Source organism: Dromiciops gliroides, chromosome 6 (genome assembly GCF_019393635.1).
Source record: "Dromiciops gliroides isolate mDroGli1 chromosome 6, mDroGli1.pri, whole genome shotgun sequence".
Lineage (NCBI taxonomy): Eukaryota > Metazoa > Chordata > Mammalia > Microbiotheria > Microbiotheriidae > Dromiciops > Dromiciops gliroides.
Window position 1 is genome coordinate 244,602,524 of NC_057866.1, and position 25,385 is coordinate 244,627,908.

Here is a 25,385-nt window from a genome sequence, read left to right on the forward strand (position 1 = left end):
TCAAGCTCTATTCTGGAGAGCTTGCTCAAAAACACGAATTTTCATATCTAATATAATAGTAAGAAAAATTACGTTCTCCTTCAACATTAGGGAGCATAACAATGAGTGCTAGATCTGGAGTGAAGAGGCTTGTGTTGGAGTCTAATTCCAAATGTGTACTAGCTTTATAAGCACGGGCAAGTCTTTTTAGAGTCCCAGTGTCCTTATTTGCAAAATAAGGAAAATATTATTTGCATACTGCAAAACTTTAGTACTACACTGGGTGTGCTATCTTAAAACACACACACACAACCATTCTGGAGAGCAATTTGGAATTATGCCCAAAGGGCGATAAAGCTGTGCATACCCTTTGACCCAGCAATTCCACTTTTAGGTCTTTTGCCCAAAGAAATCATGGAGGGGGGAAAGGGACCCACATGTACAAAAATATTTATAGCTGCTCTTTACGTGGTAGCAAGGAATTGGAAGTTGAGGGGGTGCCCATCAATTGGGGAATGGCTGGACAAGTTGTGGTATATGAATACAATGGAATACTATTGTGCTGTAAGAAATGATGAGCAGGAGGAGTTCAGAGAAACCTGGAGGGTCTTACGTGAGCTGATGATGAGTGAGATGAGCAGAACCAGAAGAACATTGTACACAGTATCATCAACATTGAGTGTTGACCTACTGTGATGGACTATATTCTTCTCACCAATGCAATGGTACAGAAGAGTTCCAGGGAACTCATGATAGAAGAGGATCTCCAAATCCAAGAAAAAAAAAAAGAAAGAAAGAACTGTGGAGTATAGATGCTGATTGAACCATATTATTTCTTTTGTTTTGGGTGCTGTTGTTTTTTCTTTCTATTTTGAGGTTTTGCATCACTGCTCTGATTCTTTCTCTTGTAACAGGATTAATGCAGAAATAGGATTAATGTTATTATGTGTATATATATGTGTGTGTGTGTGTGTATATATATATATATATATATGTATATGTATAGAGATATATAGATATAACCTATATCAGATTGCCTGCTGTCTAGGGGAGGGAGGGAGAAAAATCTGAAATTGTAAAGCATGTATAAACAAAAGTTGAGAACTATCTTTACATGTAATGGAAAAAATAAAATATCTCATTAAAAACACACACACACACACACACAGAAACATAGTTTTCGTTTGGGGTTTGATAAGAATTAGTTAAAATGATAATTATTATACAAGGTGTCTCAAAACTCTTCGTGCGGGGCAGCTAGGTGGCACAGTGGATAGAGCACCAGCCCTGGAGTCAGGAGTACCTGAGTTCAAATCTGGCCTCAGACACTTAACACTTACCAGCTGTGTGACCCTGGGCAAGTCACTTAACCCCCATTGCCTCACTAAAAAAAACCCAAAAAACAAAAAACAAAACCTCTTCGTGCAATTGAAAGATACTTAAAGCTTATTTTGATGTCTTTAAATCTTAAAGTAACATTTTTATTCAAAACCAACTACTACTAACTTTATACACAAACTTTTTGAAATGTGTAACATAGGTAGTGAAATACTTTCTTATTCCTGTAAAGTTCTGATCAACCTCTTTTTGCACTGAACAATATATGGGTTAAATTTTTATTTGCAATGTTAAAAGTTTCAAAGAAAATCTCAATTCCTAACTGGTTAAGTAGCACACCAATTAGCATTTCTGAAGATGACGCCTAATAGGTAAGTATTATTTCATATTGGCCGTTTAAATTATGTTCACATGTGGTGCATTCTTAAAGAGGAAAGTAGGAAAACTCTCCTTAAAAGTTTTAGAATTTCCCGTGTGCTAAGTTTCATTTCAGAGGCGTTTCAACTCAAAGGTGATGAAAAGTGTTTCACTTCAGAGAATTAGTTTTCTTATAGCTGTGCTGTTCATGGTGTGTTACTTATGCAACTAATGGAAAAGTATTGCGTGGCTTCTCCCTGAGCAATTGGCTTGCATAATCATGCTACAATCAGCTAACCAACAGGATAACGATTCTTTCTTCAGAAAAATCCCTTGTGAACATGTGAAACGAAAAACAAAACAAAACAAAAAATCCATCACTAAAGTGTTTATTTTAAAGTCCATACAACATATAGTTTGTAACTAGATTAACACAATGAAAGCAAACCCTGGATATCAATTCTGTTTATGAAAAATCTGCACACACTTATTAAATGCCTAATGCCATGAGGAGACAGGAAATGGAATCACAGACAATCAGGGAGTGGGTGTTGGTGGGTGGTTGATTTAAAGCATAGGCAAGACACAATACTTGTCTGCAAGGAGTTTATAGGCACTGGGACATCGAAGGTTCATGGAGCATCTGAGTTTTCCTTTGGAGGAAAGTAAATATCCAAAGCAAAACAAAGAGGGAGGCAGCAGTAGGGCCAAAAGCCTGGAGGCCCAAGTGGGGAACAGAAAGCAACCCAGAATGACTGAGCATAGACTATGTGGGAGAACATGTAAGCTAGGAAAGCAAGGAGAAGACAGATTGTGCAAAATCTTGGACACCGAGTCAGGGAGTCTGAGTTTTGTTTGGGAGGCAAGAGACAGCTGATGTGAACACTAATCTACAAGTAAGGGAGATGATTTTGGCAGTGATGCACATAGGGTGGACTGGCACAGGCAAGGAACAAAGGGCAGCCTGTTGGCAGGCATGGTAAATGACTGAGCATCAAAGAAGAAAGAAAGGAAAGCATCAGAAAATCCTCTGAACTGGACAACGAGGTGAAGGCACTCATCAGACTAAAAGAATGAAATCAGAGAGAGAGCCCAAGTGGAGGGGAAAAGATACTGAGCTCAATTTGGGGGTTGCCTTTGAGATGCTGGTAAGACATCTGGGCCCTGTGTGCCCTACGGGCATTTGGAAATATGAGCGTGCATTCACAAAAGAAGTCAAGAATAGAGTCCTTTGCCTAGATAAGTCCACTGAAATCAGGGAATGAATGAGAGTGTCAAAGGAGGGAGTGAGAGAAGAGAGGAAGGAGGAGGAAGAAAATGAAGAAGACTGCACTACAGAAAGAAAATGATGTGCCAGGGGGAGGCATCCCAGGGGAAGGGTGTCTGATGTCAGGACATGACAGACTCTCCAGGAGGAAAGTGTAGTCAGCAGGGACAAAAAATACAGGAAGGAGGAGAAGGAAGACTGAAAAGGCCCCTGCCATTTGGTCAAATTAAGACAGTGGTCACTGACATTTGACAGAGCAGTGGCGAGTAGAGGTAAAAGCAGATTCTAAGGACTGAAGAAAGAATGAGGCAAGGAGGGAAGAAGTGTCACCATAGGCCCAGACAACTCCCAAAGAGAAGAGGACCACGTTCACATTGTTACAAAAGAGTAACCCACTCCTCCCACCAGCCCCTAGCCCCCCACTCATGGGTCCTCTTGCTTTCTGAATATTGGACAGTCTGTGAACCCTTGTTCTGAGAGGTTTTCCTCACACTGTTATTGTCATATATGTGCTTTAGGGTTGAGACCTGTGATTTCAAAGATGGAAGACTATCCAGTGAAGAAATTCCCTCTCCCTATGGAAGCGTTACATAGCGTACAACCTTAGGGCGCTGCCTGTAGGGGCACTAATAGGTTAAGTGATGGGCCCAGAGGGACAGAGCATGTGTGTCAGAGATGGGCCTTGAACCCGGATCTTCTTAACTCCAAAGCTAACTTATACATTACACCATGCTGACCGTCACTGGAATGAAAAATACTCATATGGAGTCTCAAGGCAGGTCCAAGCCGACTTTTCCTTTATTTCTGTTGAGTTTAGGGGTGTGGTTTTTTTGGTCTATATTTTCTTTCACAACGTGACTAACATGGAAATATGTGTTGCATGACTGCACTTGTATAACATCCCAATGAGGAAGGGAGAAGAGAATTAGGAGCTCAAAAATGAATGTTAAAAATTGTTTTTACATGTAATTGGGGAAAAATAGTAAATCACTGGGTAAAAAACAGTCATCCTAACAGTAAAATCATTTTATATATAATATACATTTAGAAATGCAGTTTCTCTATATATTAGAAATAAATAGAGAAATGTATTAATATTTCTAGTATTTTTCACACACACACACACACACACACACACACACACACACACACACACACACGCCTTTGAAGTTTGTAAAATGCTTTCCAGGGGGCAGCTAGGTGGCGCAGTAGATAGATCACCAGCCCTGAAGTCAGGAGGACCTGAGTTCAAATCTGACCTCAGACACTTAACACTTATTAGCTGTGTGACCCTGGACAAGTCACTTAATCCCAATTGCCACACACACACACAAAAATATGTTTTCCACATTTCATCTCATTTGAACCTCATGACAACCTTGTGAGAGAAGTCCTAGAGGCTGCCCCCACACCATCACATGATGCCCATAATTTGCCTTTATAAGGAATATCAATCGCAGAGCACACAAGAAAACACTTCAGCTGTTTCCTATATACTTTGCTATTTACAACCTTTTTAGGCTAACACAAAGCTTTTTTTTGTTTTGTTTTTTGTTTTTTTGTGAGGCAATTGGGGTTAAGTGACTTGCCCAGGGTCACACAGCTAGTAAGTGTTAAGTGTCTAAGGCCGGATTTGAACTCAGGTACTCCTGACTCCAGGGCCGGTGCTCTATCCACTGCGCCACCTAGCCGCCCCAACACAAAGCTTTTTAAGTGGTTCTCGCAATTAAAATATAGACTCCATACCTGAGGACTCCATCGACTTGATCTTTGGTATAAGCTTTTGTGCTTTCACCACCAGCTGACGTGTTGTCCTTTGTGCTGTTGGGCTTGTTGTGATCACCACCACTTGCTGGTTTTCGGCAATGTGGGCCATTTGCAGCTGTGCTTCCATTTTTCATAATTGCTTCCAAAAGTACTGTACGAAGACAAAGAAAGTATATGTTATAATTTCATTAAAGAAATGTAGGTAACATTATGTATGAAAGAAAAGACCATATTTGGACTCTTCTCAGAGCCATAAAGACAGAGTGTAAGTTTAGTTTCAAATCCCTAAGTTTTGTTCCTTGAAAGTTATGTAAGGTACATAGCATTGGAATACTGAAACCTGATTGGTCGATACTGTAGGGAATGGGAATACTGAAATGTGATTGGTCTATATTTGGTACAACTTGATTGATTGATATTTGGTGTAATCTAATTGGTTGATACTGTATGTAAATAGGAGATAGGAATACTGAAATATGATTGATTAAAATTAGGTAGTGACATATCAGGAAGATTGTAAACTCTTGAGTACTCGACCAACGAGGAAAAGAGAGAGGTATCTTTTGCGCACTAGGACCTAAGTATAAATAACACTGTTGAGAGTTGGAATGATGCCCCTGCGGGGAGGAACATTGTGAGCTCTAGCCTGAGGGAAGACATGTGACTTTAGTGTCTGGAAGGTGTCTGGAAGCTGGCCGGCCAGCTGGCACCCGGGAACTTGTCTCTCCTCAGACCAGAGCTCGCAATGTTCCTCCCAGCAGGGGCGTCATTCCAACTCTCACACTGTCAAACCCCACTTTGGGGTACTCTATGCCACATTCAGGAGAGTGCCCACCTTCACAAAGTTGCATTAAAGAAGCCTTCAACCACACTCTGTTATACACTTGTATTATTTGAGCTGCAACACTTATTTGTTAACTGCATTTCTAACATGTATGATACACTTTAAGAAATCTGTATGGCCAATAAATTGAGATAATTTTTTTTTAATTAAAGGATAAAGCACAGAACCCTCCTTAAACTGAGAGCTTCCCTAGTTTCCAGAGAAACTAAGAAATTTTAAATGAAAGTGTTAGGAACTACTGGCAACTGAAGATCTGTGATATCGGTGCTATCTCATCTTTTTCACCTATCTGAAAAAGGTTGGTAAATCTAGTAAAAATATATATTTACAGTAGAATAATTTATCTTTTCCAACAACTTCTACCTTTCTTCAATCTTGTAAAATTTTCTGTTGTCTTAACCTATTAAAGTCCCAACATAATTTCCTGTAATTTCAATTTCTCCTGTGGCTGTTCATATTACCCCAGAAATTTAACACTTTTTCCCCATGTTGCTGCTTCTTCCTCAGAAGACAATATGCCTCAAGATAGGGAAAAGTCAGGGTAATCACTCTAGGATGCCCAGGTATCAGGGGAGTATAATTGAAAAAAGGACAAGACACAGTGGATTAAGCATGGGCCCTGGATTCAGGAGGACCTGAGTTCAAATCTGGCCTCAGACACTTAACACTTACTAGCTGTGTGACCCTGGGCAAGTCACTTAACCCCAACTGCCTCGCCAAAACCAAAACCAACCAAACAAACAAAAAAAAATAAAATAAACTGTAGCTTCAAAGAAACTTGGTCTGAAGAGCAGGAGATTTGTTTCCAGGACTGATCCTTTGAAGTCAAGAAGCAAGGGAGAGAACCCATGAAACAGAAAAGCTACACAAAAATGAAGGGCAGGCATCCTTCCTGGGGCCCAGCTCGGTCACTCATCCTTCCTGGGGCCCAGCTCGGTCACTCATCCTTACTCCCCCCATTCTCCCTTGCGTTCCTTTTTTTACTGTAGTGGTCTACTTTCGGTGGTCAGAAAGCTTATGTATGATCCGAGAAGGCACAACAATTGCAGCTCTAACAGCTGGTTAGGAAATTTCCTGTATTTTATTTTACCTTCAATATTCTGTACTGTTATCCAAACCTTTTGGAAACTCCCAAAAGGGCTTTCACTATAGTTATGAAGACAGGTGCTTAGAAAGTATTATAACTTGAGGGCAGCTAGGTGGCGCAGTGGATAAAGCACTAACCCTGGATTCAAGAGGCCCAGAGTTCAAATTCGACCTTAGACACTTGACACTAGCTGTGTGACCTTGGGCAAGTCACTTAACCCTCACTGTCCCGCCCCCCCCCCAAAAGTATTATAACTTAACAGAAGTGAATACAGACCTACCACCAGTAATCTGTGAGAAAACTGGAGTAAAATCAAAAAGGTATTAGAACCCTGGAGAAAGGCAAATGGCCTTGGTTTGTTTTGTTTGTTTTTTTTAAATAAGTGAAATAGGAGATTTTTAGAAAGTATAGACTAATGAAATTGATGAGGGCCACATGGAATAATCAAATTGAGCCACACTTGTATTTTATGACAAGATGGAAGCCTTGACTTCTCACTCATCCTGTTGCTGCCACTGACCTTCTCTGTGACTCACCTGTAAAATGAGAGGATTGGACAAAGTGACGTCTAAGGTCTCATCTGGACAGAAGATTCTATGATTTCACGTTAAGCCCAGGAAACATTCAAAATAGAGTACTAAAGACAGGTTTTGTAGGCACAATGAATGACTGCTAAGAGGAGGCATGGGTTCTTTAAGGACTACTACTGACAAACTAATCTCAGTTTCCTTTTTTCATGGGATTAATAAACCAGCAGAGTAGGGGGAATACTACAGATATGTTGTGCCCGGATTTTAGGAAGGATGAAATTCCCTTATGAGGACAGGTCCTTGTGGAAAAGATGGAGAAATAGGGATTGGTTTAATATTTCAGTTAGGTAGATGTATACCTGATTGTCTCAGAATCCTAAATAATGGATCAGTATCAACTTTAGAGAGATGTTTCAAGTGTCCTTGTTCTGGTCAACTTTTTAAAACAATCAACTTTTATGAAGACAGAGAAGGCTTGCTTTATCAAATCTGTAGATGATACAAAGCTGTGAAAGTTAGTTCTACTAAAATGGGATGACGGAGAAACATAGTTTAAAATTATCTTGATAGTTTTGACAAGAGGCCAAAAAAATAGGTCAGATTTCAAGAGAATAAAAGTCTTTTTATTTTAAATCAATCAACAAGAGTTTATTAAGCATTACTATGTAGCACTGTACTAAGCACTGAGAATACAAATATAAGTAGAAAGACCGTGTCTTCAAGTAACTTACATTCTAATAGGAACAGAAAACATGCATAAAAAGGAGCTGGAAAAAGGTTGGAATAAAGGGCATCCATGGAAGTCTGGTGGCAAAGTCCAGAGAGTCAGAAACACAGCCAGGGGAGGAATGAACCATGGCTGATCTGGGTCTGCTCCCCCATCCCCAAACTGAAGTTCTCAGAGGAACTCAGTGATGGGAGAAGGGGCATGGTGGAGGGATGTTGGGAGGGTGAGATGGTACTGGGTGCTAAGAAATGTTTCAGGAAGAGAAGGCAGCTGAGTCATGGTGGGAAAGTCTTTAGGGTCATAGATCCTAAGATAGAAGCAATTCCAGAGGGATTGTTATACATTTGAGGAAACTGAGTCGAATAGAAAAAGAAATGTTGTAGTTATAAAGATTTCAGCGGAGCATCTCACAAGTGTCTTGGGATATTCTTGTAGACAAAGTAGAGGAAAAAGAGGTTGGAGAAAGGGCACAGTTGGGGGGATATTTATGTGTTCATTTAGTCTCTTTTGATAGAATGGAAATGTTCTATCCCCAACACTCAGCACAGTGCATGACACAGTGCCTACACTTCTTGTTGTTTGTCCTTTGTTCTCGAAGAGGATCATGGCATTGGGGTGATGTCCTGACTCGAAGTGAAGTGGATTTAAGTTGAGGGAGGGCTATGCAAGGTCACCAACCTCATAAAAGTCTTTAAAAAAATTCAATTAAGTACATAAACCTGGCTTGAAAGTTACTTCAAGCAAAAAACCCATAGTTTTCCCAAAAAGGTCAACGATAAAAAGAAAAGTGCCAAATACGCCAAAATATCTAGAGAAAAGCCTTTTTTGTAGAACAAAACTGGGGGAGGGAGTAAATGTCCATTGTTTGGGGAATGGTTAAACAAACTGGACATCAATATAACAGAATACAACTGCACTGTAAGAAATGATGACTATGGAAGTCCATGGAGAAGTTGAAACGAGAAGAGCCAAGAAAACAGTGATTACATAGACAACAACATGAATGGAAACTTATATAAAAATCTGATCCAAGTGCTATGAAATTATAATGACTGAGTTCAATCCCAAGGAAGAGATGTGAGAATACATCTCCTTCCCTCCTTTTCAGAGGAGGGCAATTATGGGTGTAAAACACTGAACAGACTTTTTCAATGAGATGCTGAGTTTTGCCACTGTCACATCTCCTTTAGGGGAGCACAGTGCCTAGCCCTTGGTTAATACGCCCTCCCCAAGCCATTACATGCAGCAGCAGCAGCAGCAGCAGCAGCAGCAGCAGCAGCAGCAGAGACTGAGCTGCAAAGCCAAGATGTGTGACTTCACAGAGGATCAGACTGTTGAGTTCAAGGAAGCCTTCCAGCTTGTTTGAGCAGGGGGGATGGAAAGATCTTATACAGCTAGTGTGGGGACGTGATGCGGACCTTGGGCCAGAATCCCACCAATGCTGAGGTGCTCAAGGTCTTAGGAAATCCCAAGAGTGATGAGATAAATGTGAAGCTGCTGGACTTTGAACACTTTCTGCCAATGCTGCAGACCGTAGCAAAGATCATGGGGCTGAAATATGGCAGATCCTCATTACTCTGAGTGAGAAGATGACCAAGGAAGAAGTGGAAGTGTTGGTGGCAGGGCATGAGGACGGCAACGGTTGTATCAACTATGAAGAGCTAGTCCGGATGGCGCTGAACGGCTGAGAACAAAAGTCCCCTTTCCACAAAGAATCCCCTAACTTTCTCAGTGTGAAAATGATCCTCTCACCCTTGGAGCAGCTAACTACATTGTCAGGGTTAACCAACATCCTTCCTTCCAACCCCCACCACACGTTCTCTTTGGCCTACCTGCTCTCTGCTTTCACCAAACTAAACTTGCTAACTGTTCCTAAAAAAACAAACAAACAAACAAAAACAAACCCTGCCCCCCCCCAACTGCTCCAATCAGGTCTTTTTTTTTTCCTTTCTAACTTTACATTATAAGGGATAACACTCTGGGTGATATAAAAATGTCTTTTTTTCCCCAAAAAATATTTAGGAGTTTTTGTTGACTATAAGATTAATATGAAAAGAAAAGCAAATATAATGTCATATGACAGTTTTAAAATACAATCTGAGAGGGGCAGCTAGGTGGCGCAGTGGATAGAGCCCCGGCCCTGGAGTCAGGAGGACCTGAATTCAAATTCGGCCTCAGACACTTAACAATTACTAGCTGTGTGACCCTGGACAAGTCACTTAACCCCAACTGCCTCACCAAAAAACCCCCAAAAAACCAAAACAAAACAAAACACCCAATCTGAGGCAAGATTACATTAATAAGATAGAGTATATTGATGAAGAAAGACAAAAGTTCCTATATACTTTGTTAGCCAGACTCCATTTTGGGTAACCAAAAATGACATTTTAAACAGACATTAAGAAACTAGAGGATAAAAAACAAGACAATGACACCGATACAACTTGTGCTTTCTCCATTTTGTACAAAATATTCAGCACAAAGTACCTGGTAATGAAACAAGCAAAATTCACCAAGTTCCCAAATTAACCTTTGAGCTTGATTTGCGAATTCTTGCCAGCTTAAAATTTTCATCTTAATTGTACCTGTCTAAAAGTAGAGAAAGGTTGTAATTAAAACTAATCAAAAACATTTCTTATATTTTAGTGCTTCAACCTTAAAAAACATACTACCTGTAGTCTGCCAGTATAGTAACATCACATGTATTGGTTATTATTGTTGGGGAGGTCTTCTATATTAAGTAAATTTTCCAGATAAATCCAATTTCATCATATTAAGCATTCACTTTTAATCATTTTAAAGCAAAATTTAAAAACAACAACATGAACACTCCCCAATATCTTAAGCATGAAGAACATCTCAGGTATCATTATGGATCTATATTTTATGACAGATTACTGAGGAATGCAGGAGTATTTTACCCACACTAAATGACCACAGGCTGCTGTTTTGTTTTTTATCATTTTCTTCCGTTTTCCTTGGTACTGTTTAGGCATAATGTCAGTTGTTCTTTCTAGATGCTGTTAGAATACTGACCATTAGTCCGAATACAGATCAAAAATGCTTTGTTTTTAAACTTTATTTGTCCTGGGTCTTTATTTTGGTCTGTTTTCTTTTACAACATGATTAGTAGGGAAAATATGTTTTGCATGACTACACATGCATGACCTATACCAAATTGCTTGCCTTGTCAATGGTGGGGCAAGGGGGGTAGAGAAAAGGGGAGAACTCAATTTTTAAGACTGGAACTCAATTTTAAAAGCGAATGTTGAAAATTGTTTTTACTTGTAATTGGGGAAAAATAAAATACTAAACTTAAAAAACAAAGAATACTGACCATTAGAAGGATCCCCCCTCCTACCCTAACCTGTCATTTCTAATCTGCTCTGAGCCTTGGAAACCAGACAGATTTATTATTGCTGTGGGCTAAGCACATGAAAATTGGCTAAATGAAAGCCCCAAAAGTTCTCCTGTAAGTAAAGGTCATTTGAATATCTAATTTAACTGATGAACAAGTTTGATTTCTCCCCCATAATTTCTTGTTCCTTGGATGTCACATTTTTGAGGTTGCTGAAAAATGGTAATGACAACAATCATCACCACCACTGGGATTTATTGTGTGCCTGTGGGAGGGTGAGGCCTGTGCTTTAGGAAAATCATTTAGGCAGCTGTGGGGGGGATGAACAAGGAGGGGAGATATTTGAGGCAGGGAGAACAATTAAGAGGCTATTGCATTAATCCAGGTGGGTGTTCTTGAAGGCCTGAACCAGGGGAGTGACTACGGAAGTAGAGAAAGGGACAAACGCAAGAGAGGTGGGGAAAGAGGAATAATAAGAATTGGCAATTGATGGGGTTGCTGAGGGATATAAAGGTAAAGTAAGGAGTCATAGAGGAAACCAAGACTGAAGAGCCTAGGTGACCAGGTGTTGGTGCCCATGACAGTAATGGAGAAGTGTGGAAGATGGCAGGATTTGGGGAGGAAGATGGTACATGCAAGGCACTGTAACAGGCACTAGGAACATCAAGACAAAACACAATGCCCGAAGGGAGTTTACACTCTAGTAAGCGGAGTGAACTGGATGTAAAAGTATACATACTTGCCAGTTTGAGGAGCACTAACAAGCAGAGGAAATCAGAAGAGACTTTCCACAGAATACAGCATATGAGCTGAATGTTCATGAGAGGGTAAGAAGCCGAGGTGAGGAGAGAGTGAATTCCAGGCATGAGGGACAAGCAATGCAAAAAGGCAGAAGGAGAAGATGAAATGCCAAGCAGGTCAGTTTTCCTCAAATGCCAAATGCAAAGACTCATAACCTGCGATGTGTCTTTTAAGGTGAGCTGATGGGGTCAGCCTGGGAAGGGCTAAAAAAGGGCCAAGATAAGGAGCGTATTTTCTCCTAGAGGACACTCAGAGTTCCTGATCGGGAGGACTGATGTGATTAACCTCTGGCTTTTGGGTAGCAAAATGATTTCTGCAGCTGTGTGGAAGGTGAATTGATGGAAGGAAAGATGGAAGCTGAGAGTCCAATGTTAGGACTAATGCAGTCATCCAGACTACCTTAAGTAGGGTATGGGTCATGTAAGTGCACAGAAAGGAAGAGATGCAAGATATGTTATGGAAACAGAATCGAGAAGACTTGGCAAATGATTAGATGTGGGTCAAGGTGAGAGGAAAATCAAAGATACCTCCAGAGAAGGGAACTCAAATGGCTGAGAAGATGGTGATGCCCTCAAAAGAAACAAAAGCGGGGGGGGGGGGGGGGGGGGGAATTTGAGAAGATAACGAGCGCCATGTTGGCGTAACAATCCTAGTTTGGGTCGGACTGTGTACTAGAAAGAAGTGGCAGGAAACCTGGGTTCTTGAAACAGGGCTCATTTGGAATTGCTGACAAAGTGACCATGGTCAAAGGGCACGGGCGCAAGGGTGGGGTCAGGCTAAATGAACTTTAAGATTCATTCTAGGGGCAGCTAGGTGGCACAGTGGATAAACCACCGACCCTGGATTCAGGAGGACCTGAGTTCAAATCCAGCTTCAGACACTTGACATTTACTAGCTGTGTGACCCTGGGCAAGTCACTTAATCCCCCTATTGCCCCGCAAAAAAAAAAAAAAAAAAAAGGATTCCTTCTAGTTCCTTATTCTTGACCTCATGCGTTTCTCATTATATCATAAAACAATTATAAATTAAGAGAACTCTCTGAATTACAGATTTTTTAAAAATCAGTAAATCAAAGAGTAAGCTATAATTAACATACACTTTTTAATGTAAATGGGTTTTTAAAAAAACAACAATAATAAATATTTTTATTTGAAGTTTTGAGTTCCAAAGTTTATCCCTCCCTCCCCTCCCCTCCCCTCTCCCTGAGGTAGTAAGCAACCAGATATGGGTTATACATGTGCAATTATGTAAAACATTACCATATTAGTTATTTTGTACAAAAAAACTTGGATAAAAGAAAACAAATGAAAGAAAGTGGATAATAGTATGCTTCAGTCTGTGTTCAATCAATATCAGTTCTTTCTTTGGTATTATCCTGGATGACTGTATTGCTGAGAACAGTTAAGTCTTTCACAGTTCTTCATCAAACAATATTGCTGTCATTGTGCACAAAGTTCTCTTTTGTTCTGCTCACTTCACTATACATCAGTTCATACAAGTCTTTCCAGGTCTTTCTGAAGTCATCCTGCTTGTCATTTCTTATAGCCCAATAATATTCCATCATCATCATATACCAAACCTTGTTTAACCATTCCCCAACTGATGGGCAATACTTTGATTTCCTTGTCTTAGCCACCACAAAAAGAGCTGCTATAAATATTTTTGTACAAAGAGGTCTTTCTCTCTTTTCTAGGATGTCTTTGGGATATAAACCTAGCAGTGAGTGGTATTGCTGGATCTAAGGGTATACACAATTCTATAGCCCTTTGGGCATAGTTCCAAATTGCTCTCCAGAATGGTTGGATCAGTTCACAACTTCACCAACAGTGGATTAGTATCCCAGTTTTCCCACATCCCTTCTTTCCAACATCCAATATTTTCCTTTTTTTCTTATATTTGCCACTCTGATAGGTATGAAGTGATACCTCAGTTGTTTTCATTTGTATTTCTCTGATCAATAGTAATCTAGAGCATTTTTCATATGATTATAGATAGCTTTGATTTCTTTGTCTGAAAACTGCCTGTTCATATCCTTTGACCATTTATCAATCGGGGAATATATTTTTATAAATTTGACTAAGTTCTCTATATAACCGAGGAATAATGCCTTTGTTCAGAGATACTTAATTTTCTAAGCAAACCTTTTTTATATTACATAAAGTACAAAGGTAAACTTAAGCCCAGCCAAAATGTACAACTATTGGCTTCCCTTCTTCCCTCTTAAAATGGGTTTTTTAAAAAACTGAGTGCATCTAAGACCATACTCTTACCAAGAGAATAAACTATAGTGAACAAAGAAAAGAGGAGAAATCGTTTTTTTTTTTTAAAAAAAGCTTTCATAGTAATTGTATATTTTTTAGTGTAAATCTACACTTTTTCCTTTCAAGGAGATTTATTTTGGTGGTGCAGCCCATATTCAGGTGTGACATATTGAGACCTAACAGTGCAATGAGTTGTAAACTAATAGGGCCTGAAAGTTTTACTGCATGAGAACTCTTAACAAAGGGATTCAAATATGTGCCAATCAAAACCATAACAACTTTGGTCTAACACCTTTCTCCCCGTGGGGTTCAAAGATAAATGCAGATGTGAGAAAGGGTATTTTGCCATATGCCATTAACCGATGATTTACTTATTGACTGGATTAGGAGAAGCAGAGTCTCCTAGAATGGGGTGAATCAAAAGTACTCTCCACACTAATGCCTCTTGATTTTAACAAGCTTCTCTCTGGGGCATATAAATATTCCCTAGGGAAGTTAACCTTCACTTGTCGTTGGCTTTAATTAGAACAACACCTAACTATAAGCAACCTCAGAAAAAGGAAAATTTGATTGTGTTAGGTCTGAGGAAGGAAGAAAGAACAAGAGGGGGAGAGATGAAACTCCCGCTCTTATTTCGGAAATCTTCCCGTGGCTTCACCCAGCTCCTACTTCTCCATGTTTATTTCTCCTGCAAAGGGTTCTCTCAAGCCCTCCACGCTCTCTATCCCCAGAGAATACAAAAGATGGTCACTTTTCAGAAACGTTACAAAGGGGATTCCTACTTAGATGCACCCGGCCAACTGAGTCTCTGGGACTTGAAAATGGGAATTGGAAGAAAAAAGCATCCTAGCTGGCTGGGGGTGGTGGCACAGGATGGGAAGGCTGAGCCTCGTGGATGACCTGAGCTCAGGAGTGCTGCTGAGCTAAAGCCAAATGGGTGAACACACCAAGTCCAGCACAAATACAGCAACCAAGCTGCCCTAGAGGAACAGAGCAGGCCAAACAAAGCTTCCTGCAGCCCAGGAGGGGGATCAGGCTCAGGAGTGGCTACAGCACTGCCAGATGGGCTGATGAGAGAAACAGGCTTGGGGTGGGGTGGTATTTGCTAGGGCCAGGCACAGGGCTTTACAAGTACTGTCTCATTTGAGCTTCACAACAATTCTAGGAGGTTCAGTGCCATTCGTTTCCCCACTTTACAGCTGAGGAAATTAAGGCAAACAGAGATGAACTGACTTGCCCCAGACAAAGCTACAAAGTGCCTGACACCAAATTTGAACTCAGTTATTCCTGACTCCAAGCCCAGGGAGGGAAAAGTGTCCAAGGTCTTCCACCAGAAAAGAACTTTATTTGGCTCTTAAATGAAGGAAACAATAAGCAATGTCAGAAAATTAACCTGTCAACTAAAAAACAACAACAATTAAGCTTAATGTTTTAATTTCCAGAATTACAAATGACTACAGCAAAATTTATTTTGTAAATGCATGAATATTTGGGGAAGCCTTGAACAAACTGTTGTTACCTTTAAAAAAAATAACCCTGATGACACATTTTTTTTTTCTAATAGTTGAACATCCTTAGTCTTTTTACTCAGTGATAAAGATTGCCTTTCACTGATTTAAGAGATCCTCTGGGACAAAAAAGAGAAAGGTTTATTTATACCACATTCAGCATCATAATATGTTAGTTCAAAAACATAATGTAAACAAAAACTAATTTTTGGATTAGACATTAGTATTACTACTGCAAATAAGTCAAAGTTATTACTAAAAAAGCAAGCGAAATACAGTGCCAGAAAATTTATTTCTTAGTAGAAGATACGGCCTGTTGCCTTATTCTTTAAATTCAGTTACTGAACTATAAGAAGACAGGTACACTTAGAGACTGTTGCTGAACAATTCAAAAAACAGAGCACAGAATTATGAGAAGAAAGTCACTAAAGAGTTCATCATCTTTTGACCCCGCAATCCCACAAGGAGACAGCTAATGGCTGGGTGGATAGAACACCACATCTGAAGTTAAGGAAACAAGTTCAAATCCAGCCTCAGGCATTTACTGGGGGGGGGGGGGGGGGGCCACAAATCACTTGACTTGTTTGCCCTAACAGCAGCTACCTCACAGTGTAGTTTTGAAGATCAAATGAGATGACAATTGTAAAATATTTAGCATAGCGCTTAGCTCATAGTAAGCACTACATAAATCCTGGTTATTTATCTTCATCTTCATCTTCATCATCACTGAATGGATATAGAGTGCAGTAATTGGAGCACAGAGAAAATGTTCTCTCCCTTCTTTCAATAGGGATATAGAACTGGGTAGGAAGGATGTTAAGGGGAGAGGAGAAATACTGCAGTGGTAAGATACATTAATGACTGTGACATAAAAATAAAATAAAACTTATTTTTTAAAAAGTCTACCAAGCTAACATTAACCCTTCTAAAAATTCTAAGCTTTTGTATAGCACTCTGCTGCCATATTTCTTTTGCAAGTTTTTCTTTGTTATGAAAGAAAGTCAAGTTAGGATGATAATGTTGTTATAGTAAGTTCTCTATAGTGATGACTGGTTTACTTTTCCAATGTGGGGGGGGTGCCCTTCTTACACTGGCATTCAAGGCCCTCTTACATTTTATCAGTCTCTCATTGCTTCCTTATATATCCTGTCTTTGGTCAAACTGGCCAACTTACAGTTGTTTTGTCGTCATTACCCCAACGTATCTTCCCCAGTCACTTGCTACAATTAAAACATACTTCTCTGGATCCAAGTAAATCCTACCCATTCTTCTAATCCTATCTCTAATAAGACTCACTAGCAAAATGCTTTTCTGAAAACATCTCTGTGCCAACCTCTACTCAAAAACGAAAACAAGGAAGGGAAGGAAGGGAGAGAAGGAAGGAAGGAAGGAAGGGGGGGCAGGGAGAGTCCCCTGACTTCCTGCTCTGCACAATTCACCTCTAATTCCTGCAGTGCTTTGCATCCATCAATCCTAGCACTTATAACATGCTACCTTCTATTACAGTTTTCTATGCAGCTTATGAAAGCTCTCTATGAGGTGAGGATTTTCTTGGTGGGGAGAAGCAAACTTGGTATCTAATACACAACTGCCATTAAATAATGATACCTTTTCCATATTGTATTTCTTAAGCATGGATTTCTCTAGAGTAGGATCTCAGGTTACATCAGAGAGAGAGTCAGTATGGCATAACAGAAAGTGCACTGACCTAATTGTTATGAAATTCTAGTTCAAGTTCTCCCACACTAACTGCTTAAAAAAAATTAAACACTGAGCAAATCACAACTTCAATGTCTCCATTGCCTCATCTTTAAATAGGAAAGTAGGCAAAGAATTACAGAGCTAGACAAAATAATAATAAAACTCATTTGGAAGAACAAGAAGCCACAAATCTCAAGGGAAATAGTATAAACAAACACACTGTAAAACAATGATAAATCCAGACTCCAAGTATTGAGATAAGAACTTACTATTTGACAAAAACGGTTACAAAACTGTAAATCAGTCTCGTAGAAAATCAAGGTTAGAGCAGTGTCACACATCACATAGCATAATAAACTTCAAAAGATGCCCGAGTTATATGTAAAAAGGTCATAGCATCAACAAATTAGAGAAGCCAGGAAGGAGATTTCATTAACAGTTATAACTAGGAGAAGAACTCTAGAACAAACAAGGGTTAGAGAGGATCGCAGACAATCAAACATCATTTTGAGTGAAGAGCTTCTGCACAAACAAAAAAATGCAGATAAAATTATAGAGGGCATAAATAACAGGGAAATAAATCTTTGCAACAAGTTAATGGTGATAAAAATCCCATATCTAAGATATATAGGGAACTGATTCTAAAATATAAGAACAAGAGACATTCCCAATAGGTAAATGGTCAAGAATATGAAGAACAGATGGTTCTCAAGGAAAGAAATCTAAATTGTCAACAACCACACTTTAAAAAAAAAAAAGCTGCAAACCACTAATAACAAAATCAAATTAGAAAAAACTTTAAGGTTGTCGTTCACAATATCAAATTGATAAGTTAACAAAGGAGGAAAATGTCAATTGGTGGAGGGGACAATGTTAGGACAAAGACATTAACGCATTGCTAGCAAAACCATTTTGGAAAATAGTCTAGAGCTATATGGCAAAAGTCACTGATCTCTGCATACATACCCTTTGTATCAATTCTACTACTAGGCTTACACACGAAGCATAACCTTTCAAATGTCTAGTTCTTAGACAAACAAGACACAGAAATGACTATAAAAGCTAAAATAGACTACTTTGTTTAAATAAAATGTAAAACTTTTGCATGCATAAAAGGCAGCTGAAGAGAAAGTCGTGTGGAAAAAAATGTACAGCAAAGATCTTTTTTTCCCCAATAAAATTTTGCTATCTATATAAATAGCACAAAGACAAAAAAAAAAGACCAGGGATTAACCTTTTGAGGATCTGTGAAGATTTCAGGGGGTCCAGGAATTTGTATGAGAAAAATATTGCATCTTACTTTCACCAGCTTCTAATGGACAATTAGCAGTTCCTTTGATTGAGGCAGTTAAGTGCCACATGATGAACCTGGAGTCAGGAAGCCAAGAGTTCAAATCTAGCCAGAGATACATGCTAGCTGGATAAGTCCCCTAATCTTTGTCTGCCTCACTTTCCTCATCTATAAGACAAGGATAATAATAGCACCTATCTCCTAGGGTTGTTGTGAGGATCAAACGAGCTATTTGTAAAGTGCTTTGAAAACTTTAAAGTGTTACTGTTGTAAATTCGATTATTATTACTATTATGGTCATTATTATTTTTCTGAGGTAGCCTTACATTTCAACAGATGAATAAGGGGTTCCATGATAGCCACTCAGTTCAAAGAACCACTGATACTGACACAGCATTCCCGACAGAGGAAAACACAGCCAGTACAGAGCTGTCCAGGACAGCCATGGGGCAGGAAGGCATTATGCTAAGGACTTTGCAAATGGGAGGTAGGTATTATCATCCCCATTTTCAGCAAAAGAAAACTGAGGCCAATAGATGGGCAGTGCCCTGCCCAGGGACACACACTGAGGCCATATCTGAATCCACAGCTCCCCATGAGGAGACCACTAGACCTCACCACCTGCCCTGCCTGTGCCCTACAGTCCCCCAGCTCCAGCATCCAACCCACTGATGTCAGATAAAGACCTCGGGGTTTTGCCATCTTCCCCAGCACGGAAGCCTTAGGACTCCCAGGCCTTGTCATCTGCCCTCCTGCTGAGCTTTCTTTTGCATGCTGTCTACCCCAAGGAGAGTAAGATTCTCACTTAAAACAAGGACTGATTTTGCTTTTTCTCTCTTTGTTTGTATCCCTTGTGCTTAGCAAAGTACTTGGCACACTAAAAGTGGTTAATAAATGCTTTTTCCTGCATTCATTCTGCGGCTGGGGGTGGGGGGGTCAGACTCCACAGAATGTCACTGATATTTTTAAAAACACATAAAAAAAGATCAGTAAATTAAAAAAACAAACATGAAAAGGCCCCAATTTTGTCACTTGCTATAGCCAGAGAAAAGCACCAAAGTCCTCACTTATATTTGTTTACAATGAGTCACCAGCCAACAGGTGGTGAAAGATGTTCGGTTTTTTTAGTAGTGTCAAAGTTATTTTAATATTCCAGTCTTATGTTTAAAGATTACTCACTATATTTTTCTATCAGTATAAATATTACACATATAAGAGTAATTTAAAAGGAAAATACAAGAGACATTGCTTGATTTTGCTCAGGAAAAAAATCCCCACAAATATAATACTTAAAATTTGTCTAAGCATGACAATGAAAGGAAAGAAGACTGATTTGTCTACCTGAAATTAGATAATAGTAGGTTTTATTTCAAGTCATTCTCTGGATCATTTTAGAATTAAGATCCTTATTTGGTTTCCATCAGAGGAAAGTGTTTGTTAACTGTAGTATTTTGTCTGTTGAGAAGTTTTGTTTTAAACTAACAAATGCATCATCAATAAAATCTTTTTGGCACACATTAAGGACAGAGTGTTTTGGAATTAGAAATAAAATCTATTTTTTCAAATGAGAATATTTTGACATGGCAAAGATTTATTATCCAGGTGTCTATTAGATGAAAAGTGGGGTGTATGGGGTGTTCAAGGAAGACTAGCACCTCTAAGGGCTTACAGAGCCCTTTTTAGGGCTGCTAGATGACTTTTGGTATTCACTTGTCACCCAACTCTCAACTTGTGGCTCCAAGAAGTTATAGCCATATCCCAGCAAAACCATCTCAGCAGACAAGCTAAACCAGGTTGATGGTAGCCAACAGGCCTCAAACCCCTCAGTGAGTTAAGGGGATGTCTATCCCAAACATGTGAAGACTTCCTTCCAGTGGAAAGGGCAGATGAGAACAATCTGTTCCAAAGTTATGGAGGCATGTGGAGAGCTGAGAGCTTGGTCAAACATCAAAGACACAAAGACCATCCACTGCACTATAGGCCATTGACAGCCTTCTTGACTTGTCTTGCCACTGGACTTCGATGACTCTGGAAGAGAGAGCGAGGCTGCCAACTTGAAAATTTGGCCTCACATCCAACTCAGGGATCAGTTAAGACATCATCCCATAATGTCACTGGTCCTCTTTGAAAATGAAAGACAAAACAAAAGACGAAAAGTGAAAATCAAAAATTTAATTGCTGGGGCAGCTAGGTGGCACAGTGGATAAAGCACCGGCCCTGGATTCAGGAGGACCTGAGTTCAAATCCGGCCTCAGACACTTGACACTTACTAGCTGTGTGACCCTGGGTAAGTCACTTAACCTTCATTGCCCCGCAAAAAAAAAAAATTTAAAAAAATTAATTGCTGTTCAAATTGCTATGAGAAAGAAACTATGTTGAAAATGGTGAAAAACTCAAAGAAGATTCCAGTTGGTGTTTGGTGTGCACTATCTAGAAGTTATTAAATGAAAAGGTAGTTTATGACCAGTTATGAAGGGTGAAAACAATCTCAGTATGCTTCTTCAGGTACAGTCCATGCCAGACTATCATCATTTCCTATGTTTACAGGGATGCGCGCTAGACTGACACAGGAAGGAAATCTGAGAAGCACAACACATGGAGAGAAAGCATCTCATCACTGAGTGGTCCCCTTGCCTCCTTTTGGGTGGAGGCCTCTGAAGGTCTCTACTATCTGGACCCAATCCCTATCTTTCCAGTGGGCTGGATTTCAGGGCTTCTTTTTTTTTTTTTTAAGAGCAATTGGGGTTAAGTGACTTGCCCAGGGTCACACAGCTAGTAAGGGTCAAGTGTCTGAGGCCGGATTTGAACTCAGGTCCTCCTGAATCCAGGGCCGGCACTTTATCCACTGCGCCACCTAGCCGCCCCTGATTTCAGGGCTTCTTAACCTTTTTCCACTTGCAACCCCTTTTCACCTGAGAAATGTTTACGTGACATGGCACATAGGTATATAAAATAGGTATATATAATCTTTTATTGTCGCCAAATTTTTTGTGACCCCCACACTCAGTTATGGGACCCCATATGGGACCCACAGTTTAAGAAGCTCAGGGCTAAATAAGAGCAAATGATCACATCTAGTTATTAATGGATCCACAACAAATTGAAGAGAGTCTCAAGAATCCATCATTGGTCCTATGTTGTTTAACATGTTTACACATGTTTAGGATGAAGTCATAGAAGCATGCCTGACAAATTTGTAAATCACATGATCTACACATGCCTGAGCTAATCTGATCATATGCTGGACAACAATCAGAAGCCAAAAGGATGCTGACAGAATAGAATAATGCCCTGGATAGAATACACCAAAAGTCTACACTTGGGTTCAAAAGGTTATCTTCACAAGTACAGGAGGTATGGACTGCCCACTCAATACAATCAGACTGTGAAATGGTGGGCAAATAAGGCAATGCAATGGAAGGATTCACACAGGTGTACTACACTCAGATGTCTCTAGAATATTATGTTAACTTTTGGCTGCCACAAGAAAGCTACGGAGTGGCATTTATCCAGAAGGAAACTATAACCATGTCACCTGAAGACTGCTTTGGAGAGACTAAGGATGCTGTCACCAGTTTTCAAGTATCTGAACGTCTGTCAAGAGGAAATAAACTTATTCTGACTGGCCCCTGGGAGCAGGACTTGCGGCTAAAAAAAAAAGATTTGAGCTTCATGTAAAAGAAAACTTCCTAAGAATTCAAGCAGAACGAGTCTAGAAATGTCAGGGGTTAATTAAAGGATTTGTGATTTTGTTGTTGGTATGTACATTTCCCCTCTCCCAAATCAGAGAAAATACAGATCCTTGATATAATCACCACATAATCAATCGAAAAACATTAGCTTACAACGGTTGGTACTCTAAATGTGAGACCTCTGTCCAATGACCACCAAGTTGGGATGCTACCGGAAAAACTGAACCATGACCATATTAATGTTTCTCACTAGAAACGGAATCAAATGGAAGGACAACTCATCTCACCTTGCAGTGTTTGTAATTAACAAAAGCAAAAAACAAAAAACCCCCCAAAACCCTATGAAGAGAAATGCTACTTAAATGCCAATCTTTTAAATGGCAAATGAGGCACAGAAATTCTACAAAAAAACAGAGGATCTTTCAAACTTAGGTATTTACACTTTAATACTCGGTGACTTTAATGAAAAGATTAAATTTAAAAATATGGTTTAGGAATAAGAAATAAAAAAGCGAAAAAGTTTGTAGACCGTATGGAAATCTCTTGGTACTTGACAAGTACCAAGTAATATAACAATAAATGAAACTTAAGCCAGGAAACAACTGTTTACTGGTGTGAGAATCATTTCTGAATAAGCTGTCTATGTAGTTGGACCACAGATATAAAATTCATATATCAAATCCTAGGTAAAGAGATGATAAGATACAGCATGTAATTACAAAGGTTTCAATTTGACATCTCAAATTACCGATGCTGAAACATGGAAAATAAAAGAAAACTATACCAACAGGGATTAGTCGACTTAAAGCGAAAAAAAAAAAAAAAGCTTGAACAACACCTCAGCCAACACAAAGTTAATCTTTTTCACAGGTAGACAGGTATAGTAGCAAAGGGCTACTTCCAATTTGGAATATAAACTCCACTAGTTTATATTTGAGAATACTGGACTGAATAAAAGAAGAAAGTGTTCTCTCAAACACTTGAGGGTATCCTCAACAAGATCCACAGCTATTCAAAAATGATCACTTACTTTGGAACAGGAGCAGCTTCTAGGTGGAATTCTAGCTTTGCTACTTAATGCCATGTAACCCTATGTTCACTTAACCTCTCTGTGCCTCAATTTCTTCATATATAGAGTAAAGGGATTTGGACTTCAGTTCCAGGTCTATGATCCTATGAACTAAACAGATGAAAAAGCAAATTCCCTGAATGATTACATACATTTGAAATGGGCAACTCATATAGGAACTCATCATGAAGCAATTATTTACACACACACACACACACATACACACACACACACAGATACATAGATCTGTATACAAGGCAGCAGAGTATATATATATACATATATATACACACACACACACACACACACACAAGCTTAGATTTTGTTTCCATACATTATGTCCTTATATATACAGTAATACGAAAGTGAGACAGTGCTGGTCATATATTAAGTGCTTAATAACTGCTTTTTGCATCTCACATCACATACTAAGATTAAGTCAAAATGGGTTCACAATGTAGACATAAAGGATATATCATAAGCAAATTAGGGGAGCTTGGAATATTTTACCTGTCACATTGATGAATAAGGGAAGACTTTATACCAAACAAGAGACAGAAGGCATTAAAGGATGCAAAATGGATGATTTTGATTACATCAAATTAAAAAGGTTTCATACAAATAAGAACAATGCAGACAAGATTAGAAGAAAAGCAGAAAACGTGGAAATAATTTTCATAACGAATTTCTCTGATAAAGGCCTCATTTTTCAAATACATATAGGGAACTGAGTCAAATTTATAATAATGCGTCATTCCCTAATAGGATATGAACAGGTAGTTTTCAGATAAAGAAATCAAAGCTATCTATAGTCACATGGGGGGAAAAACCCTCTAAATCACTATGGATTGGAGAAATGCAAATTCAAACAATTCTGAGGTGCTTAGCTAATACCTATCAGATTTGCTAATATGACAGAAAAGGAAAATAACAAATGTTGGAGGGGATGAGGAAAAATTGGGACTCTAATGCACTGATGGGGGTGTATCCAACCACTCTGAGAGGCAATTTGGAATTATATTCAAAGGACCATGAAGCTGTACATAGCCCATGACTAAGCAGTACCACTTCTAGGTCTGTACCCCACAGAGATCAAAGGAAAAGGAAAAGGAAAAGGATCTTCACATACAAAAACATTTATAGTAGCTCTTTTTGTGGTGGCAAAGAACTGGAAATTGAGAGGAAATCCAAAAATTGGGGAATGGCTGAACAAGTTGTGATATATGATTATGATGAATTATTATTGTGCTATAAGAAATGATGAGGGGGCAGCTAGGTGGCGCAGTGGATAAAGCACTGGCCCTGGATTCAGGAGGACCTGAGTTCAAATCCAGCCTCAGACACTTGACACTTACTAGCTGTGTGACCCTGGGCAAGTCACTTAACCCTCATCGCCCTGCAAAAAAAAAAAAAGAAAGAAAGAAAAAAAAATGATGAGAAGAATGCTTTCAGAAAAATCTGGGAAGACTTACATGAACTGATGCAAAATGAAATGACCAAAACCAGGAGATTGTACATAATAACAGCAATATTGTATGATGATCAACTGTGAATAATTTAGCCATTTTCACCAATACAATTCTGAAAGGACTTATAGTGAAAAATGCTGTCCACCTCTGAAGAAAGAAGTGATGGAGTTTGAATTAAGATGAAGCATACTTTTAAACAACTTTATTTTTATTTATTACAATTGGGTGTTGGGAGGGGTTTTGGATCTACATTTTATTTTACAAATGGCTAACATGGAAATGTTTTGCATGATTACACATGTATAATCTGTATTAAATTCCCTTCTCAAGGAGAGTAAG

At 39.2% G+C, this 25,385-nt stretch overlaps 1 protein-coding gene across 2 annotated transcripts in view; it reads right to left on the minus strand.

Moving 5' to 3' along the window:
* The window catches only part of DNAJB14 (DnaJ heat shock protein family (Hsp40) member B14), a 101,432-nt gene that overhangs the window by 50,183 nt on the left and 25,864 nt on the right, over positions 1-25,385 (minus strand). Inside the window, exon 2 of one of the 2 annotated variants that reach the window (XM_043970974.1) lies at positions 4,688-4,859. The exons of the other annotated variant lie outside the window; for it this stretch is intronic. Coding sequence (XP_043826909.1) covers positions 4,688-4,859 — 172 coding nt within the window. The remainder of the gene's footprint in view (positions 1-4,687; positions 4,860-25,385) is intronic. 2 annotated transcript variants of the gene reach the window in all.